General features: G+C 55.4%; 1 protein-coding gene across 2 annotated transcripts; it reads right to left on the bottom strand.

Moving 5' to 3' along the window:
* Window positions 1–19,183: 19,183 nt before the first annotated feature.
* Window positions 19,184–21,337, bottom strand: CNFN (cornifelin). 2 transcript variants are annotated; one of them, XM_032841922.1, is made up of 5 exons: window positions 21,300–21,337; window positions 20,578–20,624; window positions 20,016–20,126; window positions 19,497–19,633; window positions 19,184–19,409 (listed from the first exon to the last, which is right to left on the bottom strand). In XM_032841922.1, the coding sequence occupies exons 2-5, from the start codon at window positions 20,612–20,614 to the stop codon at window positions 19,320–19,322; spliced, it is 375 nt and encodes a 124-aa protein (XP_032697813.1). In that variant the 5' UTR covers window positions 20,615–20,624; window positions 21,300–21,337; the 3' UTR covers window positions 19,184–19,319. The 2 variants fall into 2 exon arrangements, with proteins under 2 accessions (XP_032697813.1, XP_032697814.1); XM_032841923.1 differs by lacking the exon at window positions 20,578–20,624.
* Between the last annotated feature and the right edge of the window lie 3,659 nt (window positions 21,338–24,996).

Raw genomic sequence — 24,996 nt, 5'->3', positions numbered from 1 at the left:
AAGCTACACTGACACTGTTCCTCCGATTGGGACTACTAGGCCAACGTGACGAGTCAACAGGCCAACAAGCGGAAGCGATGCCTTCCAGAGTTGGGTGAAAGCCTCGAAACGAGAGAAACGGTCATGACCCACGTGAGGCCACAGCCAAATATTGGAGCCCAAAGTGGTCCAAAAAATCGGAGTTAGATGACCGGCCCCAAGGTACGTGAATTCTGATCAGGGAACCCTTCCCTGCATTGTGGCCTCCGGGTAGGGTGTGGTGTCTGGGCACGTTTACTGGGTGACTGTGACAGGCACCGAGCGAGAAAGGGGCCTCTGCCATGGGGAGCGGGGCAGTCCGCACGGCTGCCCAACGCCAGCCAATTCTCACGAGCGTTCTGCCCAAACCAATCTCGGTTTGTGCAGAACGCTCGTGAGAATTGGCCGGAAAACGCCCGGCGAATTCGCTCCGGGCACCACACATCGGCAAGGTTGCCCCATAAGCCTGGCACGGCCTCCAGAGCGGTCACGTCCGAACCCCGCCGGGAAACCTTCCAGGAGTCAGGCTCCAGGAAGGGCAACGCCTCCTGCTCCTCAGCCTGTGGTGGTCCCCTACCTGGCCTTTTCCCCTGGGGCCGGGCCTGCACCGAGCCGTGGAAATGAACCCTCACCTTCTCCCTCAGCCTTCTGTTTCCAGGGTCCTGTCGCTTGGGGCCTCCAACTGGGGAACACTGAGTCCCGCGACATAAGTCCCCCTCACACCCTAGCCCAAAACGTGCCTTTCGGCGCTACGGACAAGCCTCAGAGGGAGAGAAATCTTCGTTCCCCAACAGAGGTCATTCTCACCCTTGGGGGCCCCAGCAGCCAGAAAAGGCAGAGCCGGAGTCCTGGCCACAACCTGTCCCTCAACTCTGCCCAGGGAACGCTCCCCTTTGCCGGGACCCCCGGTTGGGCCGCGTCGTCTCGGCACATTTTCCGGGTGGCCGCGACAGGCCCCAAGTGAAAAGGGCCCTCGGCCACGGGGAGCAGGGCCGTCCGCAGGGCTGCCCAACGCTGGCCAATTCTCACGAGCATTCTGCCAAACCGATCCCGGATTGGGAAGAACACTCATGAGAACTGGACAGAAAACGCCCGGTGAACTCGCGTCGGTTGCCACACGTCCACATGACCACCCCCTGGGCTTGGTCCTGCATCGATAGCCGTCGCGTCTGAACCGTGCCAGGAATCCCTCCGGGAGGCAGGCTCCAGCGACGGCAACTCCTCTTGCTCCTCAGCATTTGGTGGTCCCCTACCTGGCCCTGTCCGCTGAGGCCGGGCCTGCCTGGAGCCCCGGACACGAAACCTCCCCTGCTCCCTCAGCCTTCCGTTTCCACGGTCCTGTCCCTCGGGGCCTCCACCTGGGGAACCCTGAGCACCATGCCAGGACTCCCCCTCCCACCCCGGCGCAAAACGTGCCTTTCGGTGCCACGGACAAGCCTCAGAGGGAGAGAAATCTTCGTTCCCCAGCAGAGGTCAGCACCACCCTTGGGGGCCCCAGCAGCCCGAATAGGCAGAGGCGGACGCGCGGCCCAAACCCGTCCCTCAACTCTGCTCCGGGAACGCTCCCCTTTGCCGGGACCCCCCGTTGGGCCACGTCGTCTCGGCGCATTTTCCGGGTGGACGCAACAGACCGATCGAGAAAGGGCCCTCAGCCACGGGGAGCAGGGCGGTCCGCAGTGCTGCCCAATGCCGGCCAATTCTCACGAGCGTTCTGCCCAAACCGATCCCTGTTTGGGCAGAACGCTTGTGAGAATTGACCGTAAAACGCCCGGCGAACTCACTTCGGGCGCCGCACGTCTGCAGGTCAGCCCCCTAGTCCGTGCCGGCCTCGTGAGCCATCGCGTCCGAACCCCGCCAGGAAGCCATCCGGGAGTCAGGCTCCAGCGAGGGCGAAGCCTCCAGCTCCTCATCCTGTGATGGTCCCCTACCTAGCCCTGTCCGCTGGGGCCGGGCCTGCCCGGAGCCTCGGACACGAACCCTCGCCTGCTCCATCAGCTTGTTTCCAGGGTCCTGTACATCGGGGCCTCCACCTGGGGAAACCTGCTCCCCCTCCCACTCCAGCGCAAAACGTGCCTTTCTGCGCCACGGAGAAGCCTCAGAGGGAGAGAAATCTTCATTCCCCAGCAGAGGTCAGCAGCACCCTTGGGGGCCCCAGCAGCCCAAATAGGCGGAGGCAGACACGCAGCCCCAACCGTCCCTCAATTCTGCTCAGGGAACGCTCCCCTTTGCTGGGACCCCAGGTTGGGCCGCGTCATCTCGGCGCGTTTTCCAGGTGGCCGCGACAGGCCCCAAGCGAGAAAGTTCCCTCAGCCACGAGGAGCAGGGCCGTCCGCAGGGCTGCCCACCACCGGCCAATTCTCACGAGCGTTCTGCCCAAACCGGGATCGGTTTGGGCAGAACGCTCGTGAGAATTGGCCGGAAAACGCCCGGCGAACTCACTTCGGGCGCCGCACATCTGCAGGTCAGGCCCCTGGGCCTGGCCCGGCCTCTCGAGCCATCGCGTCCGAACCCTGCCAGAATCCTCTGGGAGTCAGGCTCCAGCATGGTCGACGCCTCATGCTCCTCAGCCTGCAGTGGTCAACTACCTGGCCTTGTCCGCTGGGGCCGGGCCTTCCCCGAGCCCCGGACACGAACCCTCGCCTGCTCCCTCAGCCTTCCGATTCCAGAGTCCTGTCCCTCGGGGCCTCCACCGGGGAACCCTGAGTCCCGCGACAGGTCTCACCCTCCCACCCCAGCCCATATCGTGCCTTTCGGCACTACGGACAAGCCTCAGAGGGAGAGAAATGTGTGTTCCCCAACAAAGAACAGGCCCGACATTGGGGGCCCCAACCATCCGAATATGCGGATGTGGAAGCCTGGCCGCAACCCATCCCCCAAGTCTGCCCCGGGAACTCTCCCTTGCGCCGTGGCTCCCAGGTGGGTCTCGTCGTCTCGACGCGTTTTCTGGGTGGCAGCGTCAGGCCCCGAGCGAGAAAGGGCCCTCAGGTACGGGGAGCAGGGTGGTCCTCAGGGCTGCCCAACGCCAGACAATTCTGACCAGCGTTCTGCCCAAATCTATTCTGGACTGGGCAGAAAGCTCGTCAGAATTGGCCGGAAAACGCCCGGTGAACTCGCTTCGGTCACCACATGTCCACAAGACCGCCCCCTGGGCCTGACCCGGCATCACGAGCCGTCGCATCCGAACCACGCCAGGAATCCCTCCGGGAGTCAGGCTCCAGCGAGGGCGACGCCTCTTGCTCCTCAGACTGTGGTAGTCCCCTACCTGGCCCTGTCCACTGGGGCCGGGCCTACCCTGAGCCCAGGGAACAAACCCTCACCTGCTCCCTCAGCCTTCAGTTTCCAGGGTCCTGTCCCTTGGGACCTCCACCAGGGGAACCCTGAGTCCTGTGCCATGACTCCCCCTCCCACCCTGGTGAAAAATGTGGCTTATGGCGCTCCAGAGAAGCCTCAGAGGGAGAGAAACTTTTGTTCCCCAACTGAGGTCATCCGCACCCTTGGGAACCCCAACCGCCTGTATAGGCAGAGGCTGACGCCCGGCCGTAACCCGTCCCTCAACTCTGCTCCGGGAATGCTCCCTTGCGCCAGGACCCCCAGTTGGGCCACATCGTCTCAACGCGTGTTCTGGGTGGCCGCGTCAGGCCCCGAGCAAGAAAGGGCCCTCGGCCACGGGTAGCAGGGCGGTCTGCAGGGCTGCCCAATGCCGGCCTATTCTCACGAGCGTTCTGCCCAAACCGATCCTGGTTTGGGCAGAACGCTCGTGAGAATTGGCCGGAAAACATCCGGCGAGCTCGCTTCGGGAGCCGCACGTTGGCAGGGCAGCACCCTGGGCCTGGCCTGTCCTCGTGAGCCGTCACGTCCGAACCCTGCCAGGAAGCCATCCGGGAATTAGGCTCCAGCGTGGGCGATGCCTCACGCTCCTCAGCCTGCAGTGGTCACCTACCTGGCCCTGTCCGCTGGGGCCAGGCCTTCCCCGAGCCCCGGACATGAACCCTCGCCTGCTCCCTCAGCCTCTGTTTCCAGGGTCCTGTACATCGGGGCCTCCACCTGGGGAACCCTGAGTCCCGCGACATGACTCCATCTCCCACCATGTCGCAAACCGTGCCTTACGGCGCCACAGACAAGCCACAGTGGGAGAGAAACTTTCACTCCCCAACTGATGTCATCCCCACCCTTGGGCGCCCCAGCCGCCTGTATTGGCGGAAGCTGACGCCCAGCCCCAACCCGTCCCTCAACTCTGCTCCGGAAACGCTCCCCTTTGCCGGGATCCCTGGTTGGGCCGTGTCGTCTCGGTGCGTTTTCCGGGTGGCCGCGACAGGACCTGAGCGAGAAAGGGCCCTCGGCCACGGGGAGCAATGTGGTCCGCAGGGCCGCCCAACGCCGGCCAGTTCGAATGAGCGTTCTGCCCAAACCGATCCTGGTTTGGGCAGAACGCTCATGAGAATTGGCCAGAAAACGCCTGGCAAACTCGCTTCGGGCACCGCACGTCTACAGGGCAGCCACCTGGGCCTGGCCCAGCATCAAGAGCCATTGCATCCAAACTCCTCCAGCAATCCCCCCGGGAGTCAGGCTCCAGCGAGGGCGATGCCTCTTGCTCCTCAGCATTGGTGGTCCCCTACCTGGCCCTGCCTGCTGGGGCCGGGCAAGCCCGGCGCCCCGGACACGAACCCTTGCCTACTCCCTCAGCCTTCAGTTTCCAGGATCCTGTCCCTCGGGGCCTCCACCTGGGGAACCCTGAGTCCCGCGCCACGACTCCCCTTCCCTCCCAGGCGCAAAACGTGGCTTTCGTCTCTCCGGAGAATCCTCAGAGTGAGAGAAACTTTCGTTCCCCAACTGAGGTCATCCCCACCCTTGGGCACCCCAGCCGCCCGTATAGGCGGGGGCTGACGCCACGCCAGAACCCATCCCTCAACACTGCTCCGGAAATGCTCCCTAGCGCCGGGACCCTAGGTTGGGCCGCGTCATCTGGGCGCGTTTCCGGGTGGCCGCGACAGGCCCAGAGTGAGAAATGGTCCTCGGCCATGGGGAGCAGGGCGGTCCGCAGGGCTGCCCAATGCCGGCCAATTCTCACGAGCATTCGGCCCAAACCGATTCCGGTTTGGGCAGAACGCTTGTGAGAATTGGCCGGAAACGCCCGGCGAACTCGCTTCGGGCGCTGCATGTCTGCAGGCCAGCCCCTGGGACTGGCACGGCCTCATGAGCCATCGCGTCCGAACCCCGCCAGGAAGCCCTCCAGGAGTCTTGCTCCAGTGAGGTCTAGGCCTCCTGCTCCTCAGCCTGTGGTCGTCCCGAACCCTGCCCTATCCACTGGGGCCGGGTCTTCCCCGAGTCCCGGACATGTACCCTCACCTGCTCCCTCAGCCTTCCATTTCCAGGGTCCTGTCCCTCGGGTCCTCCACCTGGGGAACACTGAGTCCAGCGCCACGACTCGCCCTCCCACCCGGACGCAAAACGAGCCTTTCGGCACTACGGACAAGCCTCAGAGGGAGAGAAACGTTTGTTCCCCAACAGAGATCAGCCCCACCATTGGGCGCCCCAACCGTCCGAATATGCAGAGGCGGAAGCCCGGCAACAACCTGTCCCTCAAGTCTGCCCCGGGAACTCTCCCCTGTGCCGGGACCCCCGGGTGGGTAGCGTTGTCTCAGCGCGTTTTCTGGGTGGCCGCGACAGGCCCAGAGCAAGAAATGGCCCTCAGCCCCGGGCAGCAGGGCGGTCCTCAGGGCTGCCCAACGCCGGCCAATTCTGACGAGTGTTCTGCCTAAACCGATTCCGGTAAGGGCATAAAGCTCGTGAGAATTGGCGGAAAACGCCCGGCGAACTCGCTTCGTGCGCCGCACATGTGCCGGGCAGCCCCCTGGTTCTGGCACGACATCGAGAGCAGTCGCGTCCGAACACCGCCAGGAAGACATCGGGGAGTAAGGCTCAAGCGACAACACTTCAAACATCATGAGAGAAATGTGTTTTGGATGGACTTGCGACAGGGTTGGGGCTATGCAAAGTTGGAAGCTGTTGGAACTGACTGTGTTGAAAAAATGTTATCATGGCGAACAGGGCCCTGGTCTTGGAAGTCCAAACCGGTTACCACAGGAAGGTCTGTAGTAAGGGAAACTCCTTCAGGCAGAAACCCATTCTTGGCAGTGTCTTCCCAGTTGAGGAAAGAAGGTAGAACAACGAAGGTCTCTGTGCAGGTTAGATACTATGAGTGAAGTGCAGGCTACTGCTCTTTGGGGTCCAACAAGTATAGTGGCAGAGCACGACCTGTGCTCATCGACCCTGTCTAACTCATTTGGAAACACTTCAAACATCGTGAGAGAAGTGTGTTTTGGATGGACTCGTGACAGGGTTGAGGCTGTGGAAAGTTGGAAGCTATTGGAACTGACTGAGTGGAAAACATGAAGAATCGCGTACAGAGAACCAGTCTGGGACTTCCATACCGCTGACCATGAAGCGGTCTGTGTTCAGGAAAACTCCTTCATTCAGACACCCATTGGTGGCAGTGTCTCCCCAGTTGAGGAAAGAAGATAGAACAAGGAAGGAAGCTGGGCATGTTGGATACTCTGAGTGCCATGCATTCTACAGCTGTTAGGCATCCAAAACGTATAGTGGAAGGGCACGACCTGTGCTCATCCGCACTGTCTATCTCAGTTGAAGACACTTCAAACACCGTGAGGAAAGTGTGCTTTAGGATAGACATGCGACAGGGTTGAGGCTGTGGAAAATTGGAAGCTCTTGGACCTCTGGGAGGAAAACATGAAGAGTCACATACAAGGCGCTTACTGGTCATTGTAGGAAGGGCTCTGTTCAGGGAAATTCCTTCAGGCAGAAAACCATTCTTAGCCATGTCTTCCCAGTTGAGGCAAAAATGTAGAATAATGACAAACTCTGTGCAGGTTAGAAACTTTGAGTGCAGTGCAGGCTACTGCTCTTTGGGGATCAAAACATAGTGTGGCAAAGCACAAACTGTGCTCATCCACACTGTCTAACTCAGTTGAAAATGCTTCAAATGTCGTGAGAGAAGTGTGTTTTGAATGGACCTGCGACAGGGTTGAGGCTGTGGAAAGCTGGAAGCTCTTGGACCTCTGGGAGGAAAACATGAAGAGTCTCATACAAGGCGCTTACTGGTCATTGTAGGAAGGGCTCTGTTCAGAGAAACTCCTTCAGACAGACACCCACTCATGGCCGTGTCCTCCCCGGTGAGAAACGAAGATAGAACAAGGACGGACTCAGGGCAGGTTGGATACTGTTAGCTACGTGCAGGCTACGGCTCTTAGGCTTCCATAACATATCCTGGGATAGCATGAACAGTGGTCATGCCAACTCTCTACCTCTGCCAAAAACGTCGTGAGAGAAGTGTGCTTTAGGACAGACGCGTGACAGTTTTGAGACTGTCAAAACATGGAAGATGTGGGAACTGACTGTGGGGAAAACATGAAGAGTCGCCTACAGGGCCCAAATCTCGGAAGTCTATACGGTGACCATAGGAAGTTCTGTGTTCAGTGAAACCCCTTCATACAGGAATTCTTTTGTGGCACTGTCTTCCCAGGTGGGGAAAGAAGATAGAACAAGGACGGATTCAGGACAGGTTGGATACTGTGCGCTAAGTACAGGCTACAACTCTTAGGCTTCCAAAACTTATACTAGAAGAGCATGATCTGTGGACATCTCAACCTTCTACCTCTGTGGAAAATGCTTAAAATGACGTGAGGAAAGTGTGCTTTAGGACGGACTCCCGACAGTTTTGAGACTGTCAAACATGGAAGCTGTGGGAACTGACTGCATTGAAAACATGAAGAGTTGGGTTCAGGGCCCTAGTCTCGGAAGTCCATTCCGGTTGCCATAGAAAGGAGTGAAAACCTTTCAGGCGGACTCTCACTCGTGACAGTGTCTTCCCACGTGAGGAAAGAAGATGGAACGAAGACGGTTTCAGGGCACTTGGATACTGTGAGTTAAGTGGAAGCTACGGCCCTTAGGATTCCAATAACGTATACTGACAGAGCATGACCGGTGGTCATACCAACTCACTTCCTCTGTCGATAACGCTTCAAATGTCATGAGGGAAGTGTGCTTTAGGACAGACGTGTGACAGTTTTGAGACTGTCAAAACATGGAAGATGTGGGAACTGACTGTGCTGAAAACATGAAGTGTCACATACAGGCCCCTCCCTAGTCTCGTATGTCCATGCTTGTGACCATAGGAAGGACAGTGTTCAGGGAAACTCCTTCAGGCGGACACCCATTCGTGGCAGTGTCTTCCCGGGTAAGGAAAGAAGATAGAACAAGGACGGATTCAGGGCTGGATGGACACTAGGTGTTAGGTGCAGGCTACGGCTCTTAGGCTTCCAAAACGTGTACTGGGACAGCATGACCAGTGGTCATCCCAACTCTCTTCCTCTGTCGAAAACGCTTAAATCAACGTGAGTGAAGTGTGCTTTAGGTCGGACTCGCAACAGTTTTGAGACTGTCGAAACTTAGAAGCTGTGGGAAGTGACTGTGTTGAAAACATGAAGACTTGCGTCCAAAACCATAGTCTCGGGAGTCCATACCGGTGTCCAAAGGAAAGTCTGTGTTCATTGAAATTCCTTCATACGGACATTCTGTTGTGGCAGTGTCTTACCAGGTGAGGCAAGAAGATAGAACAAGAATGGACTCAGGGCAGGTTGGATGCTGTGAGCTAAGTGCAGGCTATGGCTCTAGGTCTTCCAAATCGTGTACTGTGAGCATGACCAGTGGTCATCCCAACTCTCTAAATCTGTCAAAAACTCTGCAAACATCGTGAGGGAAGTGTGCTTTTGGACGGACTCGCGACACTTTTGAGACTGTGAAAACATGGAAACTGCGGGATCTGACTGTGTTGAAAATATGAAGAATTGCCTACAGGACCCTAGTCTCGGACTTCCATGACGGGGACCTTCGGAAGGTCCGTGTTCACTGAAACTTCTTCAGATTGACACCCAGTCGTGGCAGTGTCTTCCCAGGTGGGAGTGAAGATAGATGAAGGATGGATTCAGAGCAGATTGAATAATGTAAGTTATGTGCAGGCTACGGTTCTAAGGCTTCCAAAACGTGTACTGGGAGAGAATGACCAGTGGTCATCCCAACTCCCTACCTCTGTCACACACGCTTCAAACGTCGTAAGGAAAGTTTGCTTTTGGATGGACTCGTGACAGGGTTGAGGCTGTCGAAAGGTGGAAGCTGTTGGAACTGACTGTGATGAAAACATGAAGAGTCGCGTACAGGGCCGTATTCTCGGACTTCCATACCGGTGACGATGGAAGTTCTGTGTTCAGGAAAACTACTAGGCGGACAACCATTCATGGCAGTGTCTTCACAGGTGAGGAAAGAAGATTGAACAAGGAAGGACTCAGTGCAGGTTGGATAATGTGAGTAAAGTGCAGTCTACGGCTCTTAGGCCACAAAACTTATATTGCTGAGCACGACCTGTGGTCATCCACACTACCTCTGTCGAAAATGCTTCAATCGTCATGAAGGATGTGTGCTTTAGGACTGAATCATGACAGGGTTGAGGCTGTCGAAAGGTGGAAGTTGTTTGAAATGTCTGTGTTGAAAACATGAAGAGACACGTACAGGGCCCTAGTCTCAGACAATCATACCGGTGACCATGGGAAGATCTGTGGTCACGGAAACTTCTTCAGGGGGACACCCAATCGTGGCAGTGTCTGTCCAGGTGAGGAAAGAAGATAGAACAAGGACAGACTCTGGGCAGGTTGGATACTGTGAGTGTAGTGCAGGCTATGGCTCTTAGGCATCCAGAACGTATATTGGAAGAGCACGACCTGTGGTCATCCACACTCTCTACCTCTGTTGAAAACACTTCACACGTCTTGAGGGAAGTGTACTTTAGGATGGACTCGCGACAGTGTTGAGGCTGCCAGAAGGTGGAAGCTTTGGAACTGACTGTGTCGAAAACATGAATAGTCACGTACAGCGCCCTAGTCTCAGATGTCCGTACTGGTGACCAAAGGAATATCTGTGTTTAGGGAAACTCCATCAGCAGACAACCATTCGTGACAGTGTCTTCCCAGTTGAGGAAAGAAGATAGGACAAGGATGGACTCCGGGCAGGTTGGAAAACTTGAGTGAAGTGCAGGCTACAGCTCTTAGGCGTCCAAATCATATATTGGCAAAGCACGACCTGTGTTAATCCAAACTGTCTACCTCTGTCAAAAATGCTTAAAATGTCTTGAGGGAAGTGTGCTTTAGGATGGACTCTACATGTTTGAGGCTGTCTAAAGGTGGAAACTATTGGAACTGACTGTGTCAAAAACATGAAGTGTCGCATACAGGGCCCTAGTCATGGAAGTTCATACCCGTGACCATAGGAAGGTCTGTGTTCAGGGAAACTCCTTCAGGAGGACACCATTTCATGGCAGTGTCTTCCCAGGTGAGGAAAGAAGATAGAACAAGGATGGACTCTGGGCAGGTTGGATACTGTGCGTGAGGTGCAGTCTTCAGCTCTTAGGCGTTGAAATAGTATAATGGCAGAGCACGACCTGTGGTCATCCACACTGTCTACCTGTGTCAAAAATGCGTATCATCATGAAGGAAGCGTCCTTTATGACGGACACCTGTCAGGGTTGAGGCTGTTGAAAGGTGGAAGCTGTTGGAACTGACTGTGTTGAAAAAATGAAGAGTCGCGTACAGGGCCCCAGTCTTGAATGTCCATATTGGTGACCATAGGAAGGTTTGTGTTCAGGGAAACTCCTGCATGAGCACACAAATTTGTGGTAATGTCTTTCCAGGTGAGAAAAGAAGATAGAACAAGAACGGAAACTGGGCAGGTTCGATATTATGAGTGAAGTGCAGGCTATTGCTCTTAGGCGTCCAAAACATATATTGGTGGACAATGACCTGTTGTCATACACACTGTCTAACTCTTTCAAAAATGCTTCAAACGTCGTGAGGGAAGTGTGCTTTAGGATGGACTCGTGACAGGGTTGAGGCTTTCAAAAGGTGGAAACTGTTGGAACTGACTGTGTTGAAAACATGAAGAGTCACGTACAGGGCCCTCATCTCGGACATCAATACCGGTGACCATAGGAAGGTCTGTGTTCAGGGAAACACCTTCAGGCGGACACCCATTCATGTCAGCGTCTTCCCAGTTGAGGAAAGAAGATAGAACAAGGACAGACTCTGGGCAGGTTGGAAACTGTGAGTGAACTGCAGGCTACGGCTCTTAGGCATCCAAAACATATACTGGCAGAGCAAGACCTGTTGTCATCCACATTGTCTACCTCAGAAGAAAGCACTTCAAAGGTCATGAGAGAACTGTGCTATAGGACGGACATGCGACAGAGTTGAGGCTGTTGAAAGGGGGAATCTGTTGGAACTGACTGTGTTGAAAACATGAAGAGTCGCGTACTGGGCCCTAGTCATGGATGTCCATACCGGTGACCATAGGAAGGTCTGTGTTCAGGGAAACTCCTTCAAATGGACACCATTTCGGCTCAGTGTCTTTCCAGTTGAAAAGAAGGTAGAACAAGGATGGACTCTTGGCAGGTTGGCTACTGTGAGTGAAGTGCAGTCTAACGTTCTTTGGTGTCAAAACCTCATATTGGCAGAGCACGACCTGTGATCCTCCACACTGTCTACCTCTGTTGAAAACACTTCAAATGTCATGAGGGAAGTGTGTTTTAGGACGGACTCGTGACAGGGCTGAGGCTCTTGAAAGGTGGAAGCTGACTTCGTTGAACTGACTTCGTTGAAAATATGAAGAGTCGCATTCTGGGCCCCAGTCTCGGACGTCCATACCGGTGACCATAGGAAGGTCCGTGTTCGGGTAATCTCCGTCAGGCTGACACCCATTCTTGGCAGTGTGTTCCCAGTTGAGGAAAGAAGATAGAGCAAGGAAGGACTCTGAGCATTTTGGAAACTGTGAGTAAAGTGCAGGCTACGGCTCTTAGGCATCCAAATCGTATATTGGCAGAGCATGACCTGTTGTCATCCACACTGTCTACGTCTGTCGAAAACGCTTCAAATGTCCTGAGGGATGTGTGCTTTAGGACGGACTTGTGACAGGGTAGAGGCTGTCGAAAGGTGTAAGCTACTGGAACTGACAGTGGTGAAAACATGCAGTGTCACGTACTGGGCTCTAGTCTCAGATGTCCATACTGGAGACCATAGGAAGGTCTGTGTTCAGGGAAACTCCTTCAGGCAGACACCCATTCGTGTCAGTGTCTTCCCAGGTGAGGAAAGAAGATAGAACAAGGACAGACTCTGGGCAGGGTGGAAACTGTCAGTGAAGAGCAGGCTATGGCTCTTAGGTGTCCAAATCATATATTGGCAGAGCATGACCTCTGGACATCCACACTGTCTATGTCTGTCAAAAATGCTTCAAACGTGGTGAGGGAAGTGTGCTTTTGGATGGACTCATGGCAGCGTTGAGGCTGTCAAAAGGTGGAATCTGTTGGAACTAACTGTGTTGAAAATATGAAGAGTCGAGTACAGGGCCACAGTCTCGAACGTCCGTACCAGTGACCATAGGAAGGTTTGTGTTCAGAGAAATTCCTGCATGCAGACACCAATTCATGGCAGTGTCTTCCCAGGTGAGGAAGGAAGATAGAACAAGAATGGACAGTGAGCAGGTTTGATACTGTGAGTGAAGTACAGGCTATAGCTCTTAGGCGTCCAAAACATATATTGGGAGAACACGACCTGTGGTCATTCACACTGTCTACCTCTTTCAAAAACACTTCAAACGTTGTGAGGGAAGTGTGCTTTAGGACGGACTCGTGACAGGGTTGAGGCTGTCAAAAGATGCAAGCTGTTGGAACTGAGTGTGTTGAAAACATGGATAGTCACGTACAGGGCCCTCGTCTCGGATGTCCATACCGGTGACCATAGGAAGGTCTGTGTTCAGGGAAACTCCTTCAGGTGGACACCCATTCATGTCAGTTTCTTCCCAGTTGAGGAAAGAAGATAGAACAAGGACGAACTCAGAGCGGGTTGGATACTGTGAGTGAAGTGCATGCCTCAACTCTTAGGTGTCAAAAGCTATTTGGCTGAGCAAGACCTGTGGTCATCCACACTGTCTACCTCTGTCAAAAACACTTCAATCGTCAGCGGGAATTGTTCCTTAGGACGGGCTCTCGACAAGGTTGAGGCTGTCTAAAGCTGGAAGCTGTTCGAACTGACTGTATTGAAAACATGAAGTGTCGCGTACAAGGCCCTAGTTTCAGAAGTCCATACTGGTGACGGTAGGAAGGTCTGTGTTCAGTTAAACTCCTTGAGGCATACAACCATTGTTGGCAGTGTCTTACCAGTTGGGGAAAGAAGATAGAACAAGGACGGACTCTGGGCCTTTTGGATACTGTGAGTGAAGTGCAGGCAAGGCTCTTAGGCATCTGAAACCCATGTTGGCAGAGCACTACCTGTGGTCATCCACACATTCTAACTCTGTCAAAAATGCTTCAAATGTCGTGAGAGAAGTGAGCTTTAGGATGGACTAGAGACAGAGTTGAAGCTGTGGAAAGGTGAATGCTGATGGAACTGACTGTTGAAAACATGAAGTGTCCTGTACAGGGCCCTAGTGTTGGACGTCCATACCAGTGACCATATAAATGTCTGGGTTCCGTGAAACTTCTTCAGTCAGACACTCATTCGTGGCAGTGTCTTCCCAGTTGAGGAAAGAAGATAGATCAAGGAGGCTCTGGCTGACCATCTCTCTGTTGTAGCCAGTGGAGATTTCCCGTCGCCTGAATCCAGACTTGTGTCTTAGTCCTGAGAAAGTCGACTCGTTGGGAGACTGGGCTAGTGCTTCCATTCTGAACATGGTTGTTTCATTGCAAAGGCAGAGTTGGGGAGTGCACACGACTTGGGGAAGGGGCAGAGTGAGAGAATCTCCGTGGAGACTCCCCACAGAGCACGCAGCAGGACAAGGACGTTCCATCCCATCACTCATGAAACCATGACCTCAGCTGCAACCAAGAGTCAGATACTTAAGGCACAGCGCCCACTAGGGGCTCTATCTTTTTCTCTTTTTCTCTAACTAGAGGGACCCTAGAATCATTCCATGTCTGTGTCAATGAGCCATATGCTCCCTTGAAAGAGGAGACTCCCACAGACTTCTCAGGACTGTGGTTATGCTGCAGCGCAGGGCCCCTCCCAGTTGGGTTTCAGAACAGAGCTGCAAAGACAAGGTCCAGAGGTGGGAACCAGTGTGCTTTATTGGAGGGATCGGAGAGGTGGTCAGTGTGACCCAGACCGAGTGCAAAAAGGAGGTGAGGTTGGGGACAGGGAGGTGGTGCCACCCAGTGCCGTGTAAGGACCCAGATAGGGTTTTGAGTTTTATTCCCAGGGCACTGGGAAGCCTCAGGACAGGTGGGTGAGGAAGGATGACAGGATCCGATGTGCCTGCTCAAATTGGGTCAGAGGGGATGAGACACGACATTGGGCTGGACTAGGACGGTGGTGGGGAGGGGGTGGGTCAGGGACAGGTGCAGGATGTATGTGGATGTTGTGGGGGGAGGGGAATCCAGGATGACCTTAACCTTGTGGCCAGAGCTCTGGGAGGAAGGTGGGGGCCATCCATTACCATGGGGCAGCCTGGACCTCGGGGGGTCAGAAGTCTAGCCTTACGCTCTGAGATGCCCTGTGAGCATCATTCAGTCAGGCCCAGCCAGGGAGACAGACTGCTCTGCATATTTCAGCGGAAGGAACCCTGTGCAGGTGATTGACTGTTCCGGTCTGCTGATCAGAGGTGGGACTGTGAGGCAGCACCAGGGACCAGCTGTCACCTTGAGACTGGAGGGACAAAGCTCGGATGGTGTCACTGACCCTAGGACCAGGGTCACCTAGCTCAGCAGGAGTCCCAGGAGGCAAAGCTGGGGATGCCGCCCAGGGTGGGGTGTGTGTGTGTGTGTGTGTGTGTGCACGCGTGCGTGTGCTTTCTTCCCAGTCGGTGCTGCCTTGAAGATGTAGGGGTTCTTCCTAGGGGCTGCTCCCTGCCCACACAGCCACCACCTTGGACTTTGGAGCTCCCGGCCGACCCTCTTGAGGGCCACCCCCATCCTAGCCATCTTGAACTTGGGACTCCTTTTTGCAAGACTCCATCTGCCAGCTGCGTGTTTGGACCTTGTGGAGCTAGGCCCTGCCTCTTCTCTGTTGGGGGCCCCCTTCTATGAGACTGAAAGAGGGAAGAGCAGTTGAAGCCGCAAATAAAGAATGTGGGGAAGGCCGGTGTCTGAGCGCTGTCTGCATGCAGGGGTGGGGGGGTGTCTTGTTCTCTGAACAGCACCCAAGTATGGATAAATCCAGTCGGTGTGCTTACCTTGGCCCCTCGGAGCCCCGTGGCTTGGCCTGGCTCCACTCTGTGTCTCCTAGCTGGGGTGGGAAGCTATTCTGCTCGTCCCTAGAAAGGGCAGACCTAGGGGAGGTGACCTTTAGCCTTTCCTAAGATCCCTGTGGCAGGGAGACATCAGGGAGCCCCTCCTTTCCTTAGGAGGGAAAACAGATTCCCTAGATCTGGGGTTTTGGGTTTTATTGTGGCCTCTGACAGAAGAGTGGAGGCAAACAGATGAAGATCTCACAACTCTGGATTCCTCGAATACAAGAAGGCTCTCCCGGCCCAAACAGGGACCATCGCAGCCACCTTCATCTCTTTGCCAGGCCCCTAGGGCAAGCCAGAGTGTGGTGCTGGCGGTGGAAATGGGCCCTCTGTCGGCCTCGTGGGGCTAGGGAGTCTGGCTGAGAGGTAAGCACCATGCCTTCCCGTTCAGCCAGCCCCCGGGCCCCAGCTGGTGGCTTCCTCTGATGGTTAGTCGAAGACGCGGCAGAGAGGAGCACTTAGGGGTGTTTGGGTCTCCAGTGTGGTCCACGAAAATCATCGTATTTTCAGATTTATGGGCAATGGAAGGGACTTTCGGGGATGACTCTGCCCGCACAGGAGTTCTGCCCTGATGAGCTGTTGGTATTGCCTCACCTCCATGACTTGACTTTGAACTGGTATCTGCTGAGAACCCGTGCTAGGCGGTTCACTTGGCCACATTCCGGCCCAACAACCGGATGAGGGAGGTAACTGTGTGGTCCCGTTTTGCAGATGAGAAGACAGGAAAGTTCATAGACGTCATTTATCTGTTGAATGACTGCTGCTGGGTGACTCAAATCTGAATGCCCGACCACTGGGCCCCCTCACTCCCTGAGGAGGGAAGCCCCAGGGAATAAAGGAACAAGGAGGAGACAAGGTCACAGAGAAAGCAAAAGGGATGTTGAGCAGGTTCTTACTTCGCCCACCTAGCTGATAGCTGTCCCAGCACAGAGCAGGCACTAGGGAAGGTGTTTGAAGTGACCAGTTTCTGTCGGAGATGAGGCACCATCTCCCCACCAGGCAGCTCACCAGAAGCAGGGCATGCTGCCTCGTGGAGCCCAGGCCAGTGGCACGGTCATCCTGCACCTCCAGAAAGGAGCTAAGGTGGTTCTTCAAGACTTGCCTGCGTTACCATCAGACCTTTGGTAAGGACCCTTCCGCGCCTCCTGCCTGCGACTGTGCCTTCTGGGGCAGAGCATTTGCACTGTGACTGGGTCCTTTCCCTGGGACGCAGAGCTGCCCTCTCCAGCTCTTGTCCAGACTGTGCAGCTCCCCCTGTACAGATGCCCTATAGTAACTGTCCCCCCCCCACCCCAGTTAGCTGGCACCTCCCCCTGCTGCCCACGTACCAGAATGCAAGAGGCTCGGGGAGTGTGAGAGAAAGCCTGAGCAGGGGAGCATGAAGGTCTGGATTTGGGGGTCTATCTATGGCTATCAGTGCCTACCTAAGGGCTTCAGGGAAAGGGGGGGACTACAGCACTCTGGGTAGGGAGTGTTGGATGTTTGGTGTGTCTTTTACTCTTCTCAACATCAATGCTGGGAGGTACAAGTTTGTGCCCCCATTTTGCAGATCTGGAAACTAAGTCCCTTGCCCAGGGACTCAGGGCAGATAAGCAGGTGAGCCCAGATTCTGATACAAGCCTGCCTGACAGTCCATTGCCCCTCCCCTGATTACGTCTAAAATCATGTCCCTTCTCTGTGTCCATGTCTCCCACCTGTGATCACTCATCCCCACCTGCAGTGAGCTCAACACTGTTCGAGGTGCTGGGAATTCAGCAGTGAATGAGGTCGCTGCCCTCATGGAGCTGACAGGCCAGCGGGGAACCAGATAGTAAATAAGTAAATGATGTGGTATGAGATATATGGCCAAAAAGGGCGATGAAGGAGGGGAAGGGGGCTCAGTACTCGCTATGGAATACAAGGTGGAAGGGAAGGCCTTTCTCTTAAGATGGCATGTGGGCAGAAGAGAAAGAATGAGCCATAGGGACATCAGAGGGAAGAAAATTCCAAGTTGAGGGAATAGCTAGTGCAAAGGCCCTGAGGTGGAAGCACAACTAGCATTTGAGAAACAACTACAAGACTACTGTGGTTGGAGTCAGAGGGAAAAAGGAGATAAGGTCACAGGGAAAGCAGAAGCAGATGGTGCAGGTCCTTGGGCCACAGCAAAGGCTCCGGCTTGCACTCTGCAGGAGGAGCCATGAGAAGTTTCAGAGCGCAGGAAGAATATGACCTAACTCAGGTGTTCAAAGGGGTTTTCTGTGGGAGGAAACTAAAGATGTGGAGATAGGGCAGGGAGCCCAATGAGGAGCCATTGCATTAGTCTAGGCTAAAGAGGAGGGTGGCTAGAATAAGGTGGGGGTAGCAGAGCAGGGAGAAGAGAGGTTCTGGGTATATTCTGAAAGTAGGACCAACAGAATTTGTTGACAGATTGGGGCATTGGATAACAAAGTGACTGAGCAGCTGGGAAGATGGGGTTTGCCATTTCCTGAGAGGGGGAGCCTGGGAGGAGCAGGTTTTGGGTAGGGAATCTGGAGTTAGGTTTTATTCTATTTTGAGAGAGAGTGAGAGTACTTGCGGGTTGGGGCGGTAGAGAGAGAGAGAGAATCTTAAGCAGGCTTCATGCCCAGCATGGGCCCGACACAGGGCTGGATCTCACGATCCTGAGATCATGACCTGAACCAAAATCAAGAGTCAGATGCTTAATCAGCTGAGCCCCCAGGTGTCCCTGGAGTTAGGTTTTTATATTTGAGATGCCTATTAGATATTCCAAGTGAAGATGTCACTGTTGGATACACAGATGGAGAGAGAGAGAGAATAACAGCAAATAATACAAATAACATATTAGAATGTTATAATATTATTATACATAATAATATTAACAAGTTTATTAAGCTCACTCTTTGGTCTCTCCATCTGTTTTGCCTCTTGCTCACACAGTAGCCATATGACATATTAGGGATTATCCTCAGAGAGGAAACTGGCTCAGAGGCTTCTTGATTCACTAAGATAACACACAGGGGCGCCTGGGTGGCTGAGCGGGTTAAGCCTCTGCCTTCCGCTCAGGTCATGATCCCAGGGTCCTGAGATCGAGCCACGCATCGCATCGTGCTCTCTGCTCAGTGGGGAGCCCGCTTCCCACCCCCCCCACCCCTCCCACCCACCCCCACCGCCTGCCTCTCTGCCTACTTGTGATCTCTGTCAAATAAATAAATAAGATGTTTAAAAAAAAAGATAAAGCGCCTAGTAAGTGGCAAGAGTCAAGATCGGATCCTAGATCTGCCCCATTTTGATACCAGATTTTCTAATCTGCTAGTCGCTTTTGCAGTAAAGAGAGCTGGGTGATTTTAAGGATTAGTTTTAGCTCCAGGGAGCCTTAAACGGGGCAGTTCTCTGCTTTGGAGACAAAGGACCCTCCCTCCCCGCCGCCTCCCCCCCACCCCCGCCCGCCCAACCCCGCCCCGCCCCTCCAAAAAAACTTGTTAGGGTTGTGTGTAGGCCAAGAGTCCATAGGTATTGAGTTAGTAGGGGTAGGGGAGGGGCTCGTCTATTTTTTTTTTTTTTTTTTTTGAGCATTTTCTGGTTTTGATGATTTTCAGGATCCCTGCAGAACTTCATTTGGGCAGCTTAAGGGCTTAGTGGTTTCACTTCGTTAATGAGTACACACACACACACCCCACCGTTTAGCGAGGCAGGAGGCTTGCCACTGTCGTTCACAGCAGGCTGGGGTCAAGGATCTGACTCTGGCATCCTTCCACACCTAGGCATCTTCCCTGTGTCCCCACACCCCTCACCCAACCTCCTTCTCCACCCAGATTCCTTCCCTGGGACAAAAAGAATGTGGGCGGGGTTGGTTTTCGGGTTTTTATTGTGGGTGTATTTCTGGTAGCGGGATAGGGCGGAGGGGCAGGCCCTCCCACGAGAGGGCAGAGAGGACAGAGGGGGGCGGGGCGGGACCGGTGGAAAAGGCGGCGCGGGGAGCTTCTTTACTCTCGGATCTTCAATTCCCGCGCCATCTGACAGAGGGCGCAGGGCAAACAAAATGTGAGGGCCGCCCAGTCGTGCCCAACAGAGCCCTAGAGGGTGGGAGAGAGAGAGGTTAGGAGCCCCGCCTAGGGTCGCAGGAGGTCAGTCCCCACCCCGGCCCCGCGACTGGCACGCACCTGGATGTGATAGCGCTCCCGCATGCCCGTGCGCAGGGAGTGCAGGCCTCCGGGCAGGTAGGGCGCGCAGCAGCACTCCCCGAAGTCGTCCGAGATGCGGCAGGCGAGGCACAGGGGGGCGAAAGTGCCGCACAGACCTGGGGGCAGGCGTGGGGCAGTCAGAGCGGGTTCCACCCGGCGCCCCGCGCCGGCTCCGCCGCGGGGAGGGGCGAGGCCGATGGTCAGCGGCGCCCAGGCGAGGGTCCCGGAGGGAATGAAGGGTCCCAGCGCGGGTGGTTTAGGGGCTGCGAGGTGGGGTTTGGAGGGGGAGCTCGGGCCACAACGGGGAAAGTTGAGAGTACAAGGGGGGAGGTTGAGGGTCGCCGGGGAGCTTGGAAGAGGTGAGGTCAGGATCCTAGGGAGTGTTGGAGGTGGAGGAACGGGTGAAGGCAGAGTGTGGGAATTCAGGGTCTGAGGCAGGGAGGGGGCGTAGCGTTGGTGGGGCCGCGCCCCCTCCCAGAAGGAGCCGCCTGTACTCACAGACGGGCATGTCGTTGCAGCAGTCCGTGAGTCCTGTGTGCCAGTCACTGAGCTGGGTCTGGTAGCAGCTGCTGGCGCACTGGGGCTGACTGGTCACTGGGTAGGACATGGCTGCGAGGGTGGTGGGCTAGGGTCAGTGGGCAGCCCGACAGCCCCTCCCGGACCCCACGTCCCTGCCGCCCCTTCCTCTGCCGGGCAGTCTGGGCGGGGCCACCAGGCCGCCCACGGAGGGGACACCACTGCACCCCCCCTCCTTTCGGCCACGTTTAGGCACTGACACCCCAGTCCCCATCGCCACTGCCTCCTGCGCATCTGGTTGAGCTGTGGGTGGGGAGCTCCTGCAAGTTTGGGGAAGGGTGGGTGCCACTTCCAGGCGGGGCCGAGAGGTGCCGCCGCCGCCGCCTCCTCCACGTCTGGGCCTGGGGTGCTGGGTTCCCGCATTTCCAGGGCCCTCTGGGGTGCAATCAGGCGCCATCTGTCTTCGAAGCCATGGGTGCCCAGGGGAGGGAAGCTGCCAGGTTCCAGGGACTGGAAGGGTTGCTGGTTCCTCCAGTGATCCCACCTTTGCCTTTCACGTTGTCGTGCATCTCAAACTGCATCTTGCTGGCCCCGAGGAGGTGGCGGCGTTGGGGACGGCAGAGGTGGCAACGGAGACAGTGGCTGAGTCCAAGGGCTGCGGGATACTGGGGTGGGGGGATGGGCAAGGAGCAGGGGCACCGGGGGCTGGGTTCTCAGAAGGGCGCTGGGGAGAAAGAGGCCAAGTCAGCCTTCCAGCTGGCAGAAACATGGAGTAGGGAGGGATGTATGGGGTGAGGGCGAGAAACTCGCCCGTCTCTGTACCACTGCCCGACAGACCCCAGAGGACCTTCCTCATAGCAGAGGTAGAGCTGGAGACAGAGCAGGTGAAAGAGAAGGCAGAGTCAGAGACAAGGAGAGAAAGAGATCAGAGCCAGTGCCCAAAGAGATGCCACCAGTACCACTCACACTTGTCCAGTGCCTTATCTTCTCTGCAAGTCCATGTCACAGATGGAACACTGAGGCTCAGAGAGGTGAGGAGAAATGCCCCACATCCGATGGCCAAGGCCAAGGGGGTTAGTAGAGGCAGTGCTGGGCCCCAGAACTTCCAAGTTCAACCCAGCACCGCTGAGGTTGAGAAGGTGGACACGGAGGGCATTGAGAAAGACAGAAACGTCCACTGAGACAGAGAAATGCAAGGAGACAGAGAGGTCAGTGGAGCTGGGTGGGGGAAGCACAGAGCCGAGGGCCGTGGGCAGATGCTCCTACCTGCAGGACAGCGATGGCAATGATGCGGACAGGTGTGGGTGAGCCGGGCACTGAGTTCTGTCTCTGGCCAGGAGCTGCTTATATTGGGGCGGGCCACTCAGTCCTGGGCGGGGCTCTGGCGGAGGTGCCCAGGGAGCCCAGCCGGTCTGGCTGACCCTCTTCCCCCGGCAAGAACTTCCCCTCCCTTGCTCTCCATCTCCCCTCCCCCCCTCTTCCCCTCCAGTTCTTGTGGGACCAAGGAAATCAGGGAGGGGGGCAGGGATGCAGAGCTGGCAGAGCTGGCAGAGCTGGGAGGGAAGACGAAAAGGGGAGCAGGCAGAGAGACTGAAGGCTGGAGGAGAGAAGGCAGAAGGGAGGTGTGAGGAGTGCAGCTGGGCCACAGTTAAGAGACAGCAAGAGAGGGAAGGCAGAGAGATGGGGAGGAAATGGGGGACACAGAGACAAAAGGGGAGAGGTCCAGATGGGAGAGAGAGAGAGGGGATCAGAGAGATGGAGAGAGACGAAGACATAGAGAGGTGAAGAGAGAGATGCTGAGACAGAGAGGGTCAAAGATCTGGGGAGAAACAGCGAAGAGGAGCCAGATTCAGAAAAGAGACACAGAGGTGGAAAGTGGAGGGGCAGGGAGGTGGAGGAAGGAATGGGGCTGCAAGAGAGTGCAGTGGGGGTTCCCCGGCCTCCCCTGTCCCCTTCAAGGGGACTTCCCCCCCACTTCCCTAGAACATTCCCAAATGTTCTCCCATTTGGGGCCACCAGGCACATGGGGGGCAGTGTGTTTTGGGGGTGACTCGTGCTGAAACCAAAGTAAATATACACAGTTCACTCCACCTTCAAACTGGGAAGGGAGGAGGCTGGGAACTGAGAAGCTGTGGCTCTGGAAGGAGGTGGATGTGGCTCAGGACTGGGGTGGGGTGGGGGGTGATAATTAACAGAGCAGATGAGCGGGGAGCGGGGCCTGGACTCCTGAGTCTGAGGGATGAGAGGCTGGCGCTTTATCTGGGCCCCTAACAGAGGAGGGGGAGGGGCTCAGATTCTGGCTGGTGGTGTAGACTCCTGGGTTAGGCTGCGCTGCTACCCTGAGTGTGCAGGCAGGGGTCCTGGGATCTTTGCTGGGCTTCCGAGGGGTGAAAAGAGTGAGGGGCCTGGAAGCCTGAGTCACCAAAGTCTGCCCCCAACAGGCCTGGCAGGGTTGGAAGTGACTCAGTGAGGGAAGCAACATTAGAGCCGGGTGGGGTTTCCAGCACGGGTGTCACCCCAAAAATGTAGGAGGCGCTGGAAAATTGGGGTGTCACCTGCAGAGAAGGTGTCACCCCACTGGGAATGGATATGGGTGATGGCAGGTGGTTCACCCTTTCGGCCTGGGATCCCAGCTTTTCCCTTACCTCCTAATCTATCACACAGCAGGACCCAAGCCTTGGTCTCCCAGCACCACCCACATGGCTCGCTATCCTTGTCCCCAGACTGATGAGTGGCACTTGGCATTTTGCTGGTGCATGTCTGTCCCTTGGTCCAGGAGCCTGAACGTCTGGGGAACGTCTTCTCTCCACTTCTGGTCTAGGGTCCCTGTGCCCCCATCTCTGCATCGTCACCTCGCCAGCTCTGAATCTCTTTCCTGATCTCTGCCAATCTGTTTCCAAGTTGCTTGGGTTCTCTCACCCCCATCTCTGATTCTCCGTTCCCCCAAGCTGTGTGTCTCCTGCCCTCATCCCAGGGTCTCTGCCTCCCATCCCCACATCACCATCTCCAGGCCTCCCTGTGGAGGCAGCCCCAAGGCCCCACCCCCCAGCTGGATGGACCATGGGCTGCAGGTGACTCAGGGTCAGTCATCTCTGAGGACCCTAAGGCTCCCAGGATGACACCCCGACTTGTCCTCAGGTTTCCTCTCCCCACTCCGACACAGCCTGGGGCTGCAATTAGACAGAAACTCATGTAGATGAGGAAATCGGGTGGGGAAGCTGTGAGGTGGCTTGCTTAGGGGTGAGGAAGAGGGCAGGAGCAGGAAGAACTTGCACCTGGGGGCTGACCAGTGGCCATGGTGGTCTCCACGCCTGGCATCCATCCCCTCAGTAGGGTTGCCAGATAAAATATAGGATGCCCAGTTAAATGTGAATTTCGGGTAAACAATTTTTTTTTGAGATTTTTATTTCTTTCTTTGTCAGAGAGAGAGAGAGAGAGAGAGACAGCACAAGCAAGGGGAGAGGCAGGGAGAGGGAGAATCAGATTCCCCGCTGAGCAGGGAGCCGGATGCAGGACTCGATCCCAGAACCCTGGGATCATGACCTGAGATGAAGGCAGACACCTAACCGATTGAGCCACCCTGGTGTCCTAACAATTTTTTTTTTAGCTTAAGTATGTTCCATGCCATATTTGGGATATACTTATACTAAAAAAATTATGTGTTGTTCATCTGAAATTCACCTTTAACTGGGTGTCCTGTATTTTTATCTGCTAATTCTGGAACCCTGCCTTTAAAGACAGAGGAGAGGAATCCAAGTCCCTGGCCCCTCTTTTTCCAGAACCCAGGATCACAGACCTCCAGCTCTTCCTCCTCAGAACCTGCGAGTCCAGGTCCCGATCCCCAACCTCCTGTGCCCTAGAATCCAGGATGGGAGTACCAGGAGTTCAGGATCCCATCCCCTTTGTCTCCAGAATCCAAGCGTCCAGGACAGGTCTGGGTCCAATTGCCCAATGTGGGTTTCATAAGGCGGGTGGTGCCACCCCGGGCCCTCGTGGAACCAGTCAGGCAGAGCGGACAACTGAGGTTGCCCCCTCTTCCCATCCTGAGCCTGCTACTTCCTCAAGAGCCTGCCCAATGGTGCTGGGAGCAGAGCAAGAGCTCAGTGGAGTTCTGGGTGGGACTGACTTTGGGTGTGTTGGGTCTCTGCGTGTGGTGTGTGTGTGTCTCTCTCTGGGTGCTGTGTGTCTCTGTGGGGGTTATCCCAAAGTCCCTATGTGTTCTGGGGTGTGACATGTGAGGGGGTCTTTTCTTTCTTTCTTTTTTAAGAGTTTATTTATTTGAGAGAAAGAGAGAGCATGAGAGGGGAGAGGTCAGAAGGAGAAGCAGAGTCTCCGCTGAGCAGGGAGCCAGATGCGGGACTCGATCCCAAGACTCCAGGATCATGACCTGAGCCGAAGGTAGTCCCTTAACCAAGTGAGCTACCCAGGCTCCCAAGTGAGGGGGTCTTTTATCCGAGGTGCATTTTTTTTTCCTTCCCTACTGTGCATCTGGCTCAGGTGTGGTCAGTTGTCATGGTTCTTTAACTCTGACTGGATTAAGGAAGGAATGATTTATTGAGTGGTTGTCTCGTGTACCTGGGTTCAAATTGTCACAGCCTCTTCGTGGCCGGGAAAACTTCGGCCAATGACTATGCTTGCCTGGACCTCCCTGTATCCATCTGCAAAGTGAGTGCTGGCAAATAGGGTGGTTGAGAGGATTCCATGGGTTAGTTCATGGGAAGGGCTTTGAACTGAGCCTGGCCCTTAGGAACATTTTGTGATGACGGCGAGGTGCTGTTCTAATTGCTGGAGATATAGTCGAGAGCAGACCAAGTCTGCTCGTGGTCTTGGCCGGGACTGAGTGCGTGCCCTGCCCATGGCTGGGCGTGTAATTGCATACCTAGGGTGTCTGATTTGCATGTGGAATAAGGTATTTCTGTGTGTGTTGTCAGTAAGGGTGATTGTGTGATTGTGTGCTGATGTT

The sequence above is a fragment of the Lontra canadensis genome, unplaced genomic scaffold (assembly GCF_010015895.1).
Source record: "Lontra canadensis isolate GAN:19392208 unplaced genomic scaffold, GSC_riverotter_1.0 scaffold125, whole genome shotgun sequence".
NCBI lineage: Eukaryota > Metazoa > Chordata > Mammalia > Carnivora > Mustelidae > Lontra > Lontra canadensis.
Note: the sequence above shows the minus strand (reverse complement) of the source record. Positions and strands in the feature narration are given on the sequence as shown.